This window comes from Hypanus sabinus, chromosome 10, assembly GCF_030144855.1.
Source record: "Hypanus sabinus isolate sHypSab1 chromosome 10, sHypSab1.hap1, whole genome shotgun sequence".
Lineage (NCBI taxonomy): Eukaryota > Metazoa > Chordata > Chondrichthyes > Myliobatiformes > Dasyatidae > Hypanus > Hypanus sabinus.
Window position 1 is genome coordinate 129,453,940 of NC_082715.1, and position 10,125 is coordinate 129,464,064.

Here is a 10,125-nt window from a genome sequence, read left to right on the forward strand (position 1 = left end):
TTTAGAATTCTCCATAGTTGGCTTACCTTGGATCGAAAAATTAAAGAAATCGCGCACTGGCGGGTGTCAGGTATTGGCAGTGGTGACGTATATTAATAGCGATAAAAACACGTTGCAGCGGTGTGCTCACGCAGTCAGTAAACTGCAGTCGAATAACTTTATTCGAACTAAACAGCTTTGCTTTTAAGCCTCCCTCAACCCAGCCCCCATGGACGCAGATGCTGCAAAAGACACGTACTCACAAACCCCCGTAGGCAATCTCCCTTAGCCGGAATGCTGGCTAATTGAGAGCCGTTTCGGATGTGTCAGAAAATGTGTCGCCACACTTACATTGTACAAGATCACCATAATCAAATTTAGAATTACATTTCAAAAGCTAACAAACTAACATAAAATACATTTTAATTAAATACTGACCAATTATTTCCCAAAGCCACAGGGAGCCGCAGCACAGAGGTGAAAGAGCCACAAATGGCTCGGGAGCCGCAGGTTGCCGACCCCCGGTCTAAACGGTTAGCTGTCAATCAATAAAGCTAGATGTCAGCTTTAGATGAAGAACAACATTCATCTCTATCAGGTGGTTTCACTCTACAATTAACATAAAATCTACATTGATACGCCAGTGGGGAAAAAACAACACAGGGAATTGTGCATTATTCAGAATGTTGTCATGCAGAAAAGGTGATCCACCTACATTTTCAAATGGATATAAAAGATCCCATGACATTATTCAAAAGAGGACAGGACAACTTTGGTACTTCAACCAACAAACTTTTGGGACGATCAGATCAGTATTCAAAGTTCAAAGACATATATGTCACCATATACAACCCTGAGATTCACTCATTCACAGTAGAACCAAGAAATACAAGACAATCAACGAAAACCTATAGTATTCCATTGCTATGTGCCTGTTGGTTGCTCCCTTTCCTGCATCACTGTTTATTTATTTGCTCCTGTTTTCAGCACCAGTATCTTCTGGGTCTCCAAATATTTATGCACCTCCACATTGATATTATAATGATCCATCTCACCAGATTCTGGGTGGTGAATACCAAAGATTCGCCACTCTCTGCAAGGGGGAAATTTATTTATTTGGTGATACAGTATAGTATAGGCCCTTCTGGCCTTCGAGCCACACTGCCCCAGCAACCCCACAACCCTGATTAGCTCTAACCTAATTCTAGGATAATTCAGAAAGCCTATACGTCTTTGAACTGTGGTTGCAACACCACTGAAAAAGACATTTTGTGTCCATCAGTTGTAAATGACCAGTCCCTTATCTTATAGCTATGCCCCCTAATTTGAGATTATCCCTCATGCATCAACCTGTCAAGGCCTCTTAAGATATTAAGTGTTTGAATAAGGCTACCTATCATTTTCCTAAACTCCAAAGAATGCAGGTCCAGAATTAGGGCACTATAGCAGCCTAGCAGTTAGCACAACGCTGTTACAGCTCAGGGCATTCCAGAGTTTGAAGTTCAATTCTGTCACCGTTCTGTAAAGAGTCTATACACCCTCCCTGTGGAATGCCTGTGTTTTCCCTGGGTGATCCAGCTTCCTCCCACTGTCCAAAGACGTATCGGAAGGTTAATTGATCATTGTAAGTTGTCCTGTGATTAGGTTAGAGTTGCTTGGGTTTGCTGGGGATTACTGGGGCGGTGTGGTTTGAGGGGCTGGAAAGACCTACTTTGCACTATATATCTAAATAGTTTTCTGTTCAGGCTTCCTACAGCTCTGTTATTCCATGGCCCTCAATCTTAATATCAAGCCAATTACACTAAGTGACCACTTTTTTAGATGCCTCCTGTGTCTAGTAAAGTGGCCACTGAGTGTGTGTTTGTGGTGTTCTGCTGCTGTAGCCCACCCACTGCATGGTTCAATCTGGTGTATATTCACAGATGCTCTTCTGCACACCACTGTTGTAATATGGTAACTTGAGTTACTGTCACCTTCCTGTTACCTTGAACCAGCCTGGCCAATCTCCTCTGATCTCTCTCATTAACTAAACATTTCCACCCACAGAACTGCTGCTCACTGGATTTTATTTTGCTTCTTGCACCATTCTCTGTCAACTCTAGAGACCATTGTATGTGAAAATTCCAGATCAGCAGTTTCTGAGATACCCAGTCTGGCATGAACAATCATTCCACTGTCAAAGTCACTTAGATAATTTCTTCCCCATTCGGATATTTGAACTAAGCCTCTTAACCATGCATGTATTATTTTATGCATTCAATTGCTGCCACGTGATTGGTTGATCAGATATTTGCATTAATAGCATGTGTACAGGTATACCTATATAAAACTGGCCAATGTGTGTATGTGGCACCTTATCAAATACCACTCGGAAGTCCACTTGTACCATAGCCATTGCATTTTTCTTATTGACGGTTCAGCAATCAAATCAGGAGCATTGTAACGTCATGTTGACTTGAAATTGTATCATTGGTGCTTCATGGCCAACAGTATTATGGAGATGCTTCACCAGAAGATCTGTAGCATTTTACAAAAGGAGCTCACCAGCATCTTCTCAGGGGCAATTAGAAATGCAAAATATACGATGACATTATAAGCAATGGCTATTTCATGTAAAAGAACAGTGGTGTGTAGGGGGCTTTGAGGTTCTGACAATTCATCCTTTGGGGTACTTTTCTGTTATTGTGTATGTCTGTGAAGAGCGAGAATTTCAGGTTGTATATTGTAAACGTTTTCTGATATTAAATGAAACTATTGAACTATTATTTAGAAATAAAATTTACATGGCAATGAACATTGGTTTCTAATTTTTGCTGGATTCTCCCAATTATCTTGCCATAACTTAGCTGGGCGGTTGACATATTCCCAGAAAACCATGTCAAACATGCACATTTAGCATCTTATTCTTCCAGGGTCTATATTAATCTCCCACTTGAATTTCCAAATGCTGCTCTGTTTACTAATTCTGGATTAGACCTATTGAGTAATGGTGAGAGTGTTTCTTTTTAGATCATTGGCTGTTGGCAGTGGGAGCATGATGGCCCGAGTTGGAAGTACAGTAGCCCCTTTTTGTGTTCTCCTTTCATCAGTGTGGATCTTCCTACCACAGGTAAATCATCCTTACTTAAATATATGGACATGTGAAATAGATTGACTGTGTGCATTTTGGCCCACAAAAGCTCCGGCCTCATTTTTATCCCAAATATTTCAAATTCCAATATATAGATAGAAACATACAAAACCTACAGCACAATACAGGCTCTAGAGCCCACAATGCTGTGCCAAACATGTACTTGCTTTAGAAATTGCCCATAGCCCTCTAATTTTCTAAACTCCATGTACCTATCCAGGAGTCTCTTAAAAAATCTGATTATATTCGCCTCCATCACCGTTTTTTGGCAGCCCATTCCATGCACTCACCACTCACTGAGTAAAAAACTTACCGCTGACATCTCCTCTGTACCTACTTCCAAGCACCTTAAAACTGTGCCCTCTCATGTTATCTATTTCAGCCCTGGAAAAAAATCTCTGACTGTCCACACGATCAATGCCTCTCATCATCTTATACACCACAATCAGATCACCTCTCATCCTCTGCCGCTCCAAGGAAAAAAGGCTGAGTTCACTCAACCTACTCTCATAAGGCATGCTCCCCAATCCAGGCAGCGTCCTTGTAAATCTCCTTTGCACCCTTTCTGTAGTTTCCACATCCTTCCTGTAGTTAGCTGAACAGAACTGAGCACAGTACTCCAGGTGGGTCTGACCAGGTTCCTATACAGCTGTAACAATACCCAATGGACCATATGCTTTCTTAACCAAACAGTCAACCTGTGCAGCAGCTTTGAGTGTCCTGTGGACTTGGAACCCAAGATCCCTCTAATCCTCCACACTGCTGTCTTACCATTAATACTATATTCTGTCATCATATTTGACCTACCAAAATGAACCACCTCACACTTATCTGGGTTGAACTCCATCTGCCACTTCTCAGCCCAGTTTTGAATCCTGTTGATATCCGTCTGTAACCTCTGACAGCCCTCCACACCATCCACAACATCCCCAACCTTTGTGTCGTTAGCATATTTACTAACCCATCCCTCTACTTCCTCATCTAGGTCATTTAGAGACATCACAAAGAGAAGGGATCCCAGAACAGATCTCTGAGGCACACCACTGGTCACCGACCTCCATGCAGAATATCACCACTCTTTACCTTCTGTGGGCAAACCAATTCTGGATCCACAAAGCAAAGTCCCCTTGGATCCCATGCCACCTTACTTTCTCAATATGCCTTGCACGGGGTACCTTATCAAATGCATTGCTGAAATCCATACATACTACATCTACTGCTCTACTTTTTTCAATGTGTTTAGTCACATCCTCAGAAATTCAATCAGGCTTGTAAGGCATGACCTGCCTTTGACAAAGCCATGCTGACTATTCCTAATCATACTATGCCTCTCCAAATGCTCATAAATCCTGCCTCTCAGGTTCTTTACCAACCACTGAAGTAAGACTCGCTGGTCTATAATTTCCTGGGTTATCTCTACTCCCTTTCTTGAATAAGGAAACAACATCTGCAATGCTCCAATCCTCCCGAACTTCTCCTGTCCTCATTGCCAGAGGCTCAGCAATCTCCTCCCTTGCCTCCGCAGGCTACGGTCTTCTGAAAGTTCACTTGCTAGCTGCTGCATGCCCAGTTTGGCAGATATGTCTTCCAAGACTCTCAAACACCTCAGTCAGTGCTAATGGTACCAAGCTACTGAATGACATTGACATCAACCACCCAGACTATCCTCTGTGGCCTTATTGGTTTTTGTGCTTGTTGGATGTCTGGAAGTCCTGATTAAGTAGTTGAAAGATGAGTGTAATCAGGAGGTTTCTTTACCCATGTCACAAGGCTTCACAGGACTAGAGTATTCCTAGGCCTAGTCCTTCCCTATTATATATCAGAGTACCACTACCTTTGTGTGCCTGGTTCGCAAGTGGGACAAGGTGTACTTGGGGAATTGAGCTATAGAGGAGTCAGGCACACTGTCTGTCATTCTCGAGCATAAGATTGCTTGATGGAGCTTTGAACATTTCTGCTAATTTAGACATCAGCCTCCAGCTTTTTGTGAGGAGAAAGGCCAATTAGATTGGAGTTGACTTTCCCATTTCTGAATTTGATGCCTAGGCTGCTGCAGGCTGGTTCATCTGGTTTTATTCCTTCCTTGTATCTGTACAGCATTAATGATACAATTGAGTGTCTCGCAATACCTATGAGGACATTTCTAGAAATAAGGAAAATCCAGCATTTCTCTTTTTTGATTATTAATGAAGCAGAAGAGTATCAATGACAGAGGAAATCTTTTGTTCGTTAGGCGCCAAGCTGTGTCATATGCTGTGTGTGATCATGTTCTTTCCATGATTGGGATCATACTTGGCAAAATTTTCCATAGAAGTGGTTTGTCATTGGCTTCTTCAGGGTAGTGTCTTTACAAGATGGGTGTCTTCAGACATTGTCTGCCTGGCATTAGTGGTTGCATAACCAGAACTAATGATATGAACCAGCTGCTCCCATGGCTTCATGTGACCCTGATCGGGAGTGGTGGGTGCTAAGCAGATGCTACACCTTGTCCAAGGGTGACCTACAGGCTATCAGAAGGAAGGAGTGCCTTGTACCTCCTTTGGGTTGGGACCTATCTCCACCCTGCAAATTTGCCTGGGTTAATTGGAAAGAATTGACTGAAAATAAGCATCTAGTGTTCCAAAAATCCTTTGGTAAATGCATTATGTTTGTGTGGATTCTACATCATAAAATAATGGCCATTTTTACAATTTTGCTGTTATCTTTATCATTAGGAAAGGAAATTAAACAAATGTGATGAAACTGGAATTTGTATCAAATTTTAAATATTTAATGCATTTCTGCTTTTGTCTCTCTTTGGCAGCTGATTGTTGGAATTATGTCTTTTCTGACTGGTTTCTTGACCCTTTTGCTCCCGGAGACGCTTGGGAGGCCTCTGACCCAGACCTTTGAGGAGGCTGCGGAACTGCAGAGGAAACTTAAGCAAAAGAAGGAAGCTTCCAAACGTAGAGGTAGTGGTGCTGGCATGGTGAAGATTGAGAAAGAAGACTATATCACTGATGGTGTGGAGAAGTCAAAGGAAGAGCAGAATCTAATTGAACATTTAACAAGGTTGTAAAACACATTTAGTCATCGTTAAGCCTTGAAACAAGCAGAGGTTATAATTCTGATCATTTACCAACATCTTAAATCTGTAAACTAACTAGGGTGTAGCAGTAGTTTAGCAACTATACAAACAATAATATGTAAAGTAGACCCTGAGGTACTTTTTTGTAGCTTATCCTTTCTTTAGATAATAGTGGTCTGGAACTAGTCTGTGAGAAAGTAAGAGAATAATTTAATATGAATCAAAGTGTGTGTTGATTTACATGAATTGAAATTTATCTGCAAAATGAATATTGACTGATAACAGTCCAATTCATAGCCTACAGTAGGCTGCATTTTATATTCCTACAACTGTCTCTTCTAGTAAAAATCTCTCAATGTTATTGATTCAATAGAATACTTAGAAAATAGAGACGTGGATCTATTTATGATCTTCAATAACATTATTCAGAACTACACGTTAAGAGATGTGTTTTGGGGGAGGAAATGCAGATTTGCAAGTTAAGAATTTTGTTGCATCAGCTGCACAAATAATGAAAAGTGATATTATGTTGACCAAATAAAAGTTTTAGAGTTAGTTCAATTAGATTCCAATCTACTGTAGAGAAGTCAATAGTTGAGTTTGACCCTCGTCTATTATCTAGACTCCTTTCATCAGCTAATTGTCATGATCTATGAAACGTTGCCAACTCAAATTACATGTTCTGCAGCTATGTCTAGATCCTAAAAAAATAAATAAAACTAAACATTTTCCCCCCAAGACTGACAAATATGCATCAAAACTTGAATTGTATATCTTATGGGCAGAACTTCCATTGATATCTTTAACCCACTAGATCTAACCTTGGATCATACACCTGCTTTAAGCAAAAAGTTCTATGCTAATGTCATTATGAATCTGCATTTTAGCCTTTAAGCAATTTGCCTTCAAGTTTTCCTTCCTTTCCTGTGAGATCGTGCCTTGTTTCCACTCAGTATCTACCTATAAAGCTGTTGAGATCGAGAACTAAATGAAGGAAGCTCCTTTACTCTTTAAGAACATATAAAGCATTTTCCATCACTAACCAAACTTGTAGCAATAATGGAAAAAGCATGTAAAATGATTATTTATAAACTAGGATAATAGCACATTATCCGCCAATGAAATACGCTATTTAAAAATGTTTTGGTAATACATTTTTTTTTAAAACTTAAGTGCCCAAGGTTAACAGTGTCCTTTCTCCTGCATTCACATTGTCTTCTGCAGTCAGGCAAGCAGGAGAGTACTGATTATAGATGTGTCAATGGTACCACAATGCCACTGTTAGAAGATCTACAAAGATAAATTATAATTTAGTAGCACATAAAATATTTAACCTTCACTTGTTAAATAGTGTGCTGGCTGAGAAATTTGGGAAGAACAAAACACTTGCATTTTGATTTGTGATTTCCATAACAATAGAGAAGGGACAAGTTGACTTTAATTGGTATCTTGCATGCTGTTTTAAGTGCATCCCAAAGTGCATTATAGACAGTGAAGACAGTACCTTTGAAGAATGTAGGTCTAGTAGGACTAAAAGATTTCACAAAATCAATATAATAATGACCAAATGGTCTGACTCTTAAGGAAATATTGCAGGCATCAATATTTCCCTGGATTTCACCACTTTTCTATAAAATTGTCAATGAGATCTTTAATGCGCAGTTGTGGTAGCATGCAGTTTATAACCTCATCCAGAAGATAGCAGCTCTGACAAAATACCATTCCACTGACCGAAAGGTTTGGAAGTTCAAGTACAGTAATTCATTCATTATGTGCCATGTTGTATGACTTGGGCAATCATGGTCTTTCCATGAACATGATTGTTCTTGGCAAATTTGTCTACTGATATGGTTTGCCATCGCCGCCTTCTGGGCAGTGTCTACAAGACAGGTGACCCCAGCCGTTATCAATATTCTGAGATTGTCTGCCTGGTGTCAGTGGTCACATAATCAGAACTTGTGATACACACCGGCTCCTCGCATAGCTTCACATAATGCTGATCAGGGGCTAAGCAGGTTCCACACCTTCCCCAAAGGTGACCTGCAGGCTAGCGGAAGGAAGGAGTGTCTTACACCTCCTTTGGCAGAGATGTATCTCTACCCCACCACCCAAAAGTTCAGTAATGTGAGCACAAAAATCTAGAGTATGATGGTTTAGTACAATACAAAGGAAGGTGCTGTCTTCCCACCTAGAACTTCAACTGAAGTCCTGTCTGGATAGGTACCATGGTGCATCTTGGAAGCAGTGCAGGGAGGTGTTCCTAACCATATTATCTCTTAACCAAAATATTATTTGATCATCCCTACTCTTCCTTTGTTATTGGCATGAGCTTGTGTGTAAATTGGCTACTATGATTCAACATTATCGGCTGTGAAAAATCTGGAACTTTGTAAAAAGGCAAAAAATGCCAGCCTTCATCTACATGCTGAATTTATATTTCTTAGTCTTAGTGGTGTAAAACCCTTGAAATGAAATATGCATTCATTAGGTTGATTGCATTTTTTAAAAAGTAGACAATAGAATAAACTAATACTAAAAATGGAATACTAATATTCTATCCTGTTGAAGGGTCTCAGCACAAAATGTTGACTGTACTCCTTTCCGTAGATGCTGCCTGGCCCACTGAGTTCCTCTAGCATTTTGTGTGTTGCTACTGCTACATCTATAGGTTTTGTCACAGTACAGCTCTATGGAAGACTATCAGACCAAGAAAGATTTGGATTATGTTTTCCAATTTTGTCCCCATGCAACAAATAATAATTGGGAGCCAAAGAACTAAAATACTTACAAACTGAGCTAATTCTTTATCCTGGGTCCTGAAGGTTCTCAGCTTGAAAGTCAACTGTTCATTTCTTTCCACGTATACTGCCTGATCTGTTGAGTTCCTCCCATATTTTCATATATGTTGCTCAGTATTGTGCTGCTTTGAGGTACGACATGGGACAGGGAAGTTGAAGTGGTTGTTAAGTGATAACTTGATTTTTAACAGTGGATTATAAAGTGAGTGGAAACACTCAGTTTATCTTGAAGCCAGAAGGCTATTCATTTTCTTTTTTTTTTAAAAAGTGACTTGATTAGTACTTAACTCATACTGTTTTTGCAAGGACTGAGGCCAAAATTTTCAGCTGCTGCACCCTTGTTCTTAAGGCTCCATGGCACCATATAAATTACAATCACAACAGTTGGTGGGTCCAGTGAAATAGTGGCCCAGGTTATTTTTGTGGAGCCTAGATAAGAATAGCAGTTCTTTTATTTTTGAGAGATGCTTTTCTTTTACTGCCTGTGGAACAGATCAGAGAAAGCTCAAGGGTTCCAAAATTGGCAATAATTTCACTGAATAAATAAATTCACTGAAGGATGCTGACTTGGATATCAGAAAGGGTCCATTGTTTTAAATAAGTTGGCACTTTAACTGCCCAACAACAGGTTGCTGTAAATATCAGCCAGTGACCCAATAGGGACTCCAACTGAACCTTTTCTCACAGAGACTGCAAGCCTTCTGTGTGCCCTTTTCATGGTTCGTTCTTCAGCACTTAAAGCAGCAGTGTCGGTATCCATTGCAAGGTCCAGTAGAAAGAGAGATAACATTGGACCTCAGAGAGATCAGTGATATTCTCAGGTTTTCCCTACTTGTGCTCATTAAACCTCCTGAATAGCTCTTCGTATTCTGAGATTTTCTTCCTCTGATGTTTGTGATGCACGGCCACCACCCAGTCGTCTGTACAGTGCCAACCAACACACCTTGTCGGAGTTTGTTTAATTACTTGCCACTTGAATCTTTGTTGTGAATGATACAAGTCTTGATTCAGGTAAAATGTTAAAACTTTACCTCATAAGTGGCTTTTGTGCTTCTTAACGCCGGTGCGTGCACCTTTGAATATAGTGTTGGGAAGATCAACTGGAAATGGTTAAAAATTGCTCACAGCAAATACTGTACATTTTTCAAATC

The 10,125-nt window shown here is 40.2% G+C and overlaps 1 protein-coding gene across 1 annotated transcript in view; it reads left to right on the forward strand.

Moving 5' to 3' along the window:
* Positions 1–6,167, forward strand: part of slc22a16 (solute carrier family 22 member 16) — a gene marked incomplete at its 5' end in the record, with an annotated part of 63,245 nt that extends 57,078 nt beyond the window's left edge. The window contains 2 exons of the mRNA XM_059981301.1: positions 2,989–3,088; positions 5,913–6,167. Coding sequence (XP_059837284.1) covers positions 2,989–3,088; positions 5,913–6,167 — 355 coding nt within the window. The remainder of the gene's footprint in view (positions 1–2,988; positions 3,089–5,912) is intronic.
* Positions 6,168–10,125: the final 3,958 nt, after the last annotated feature.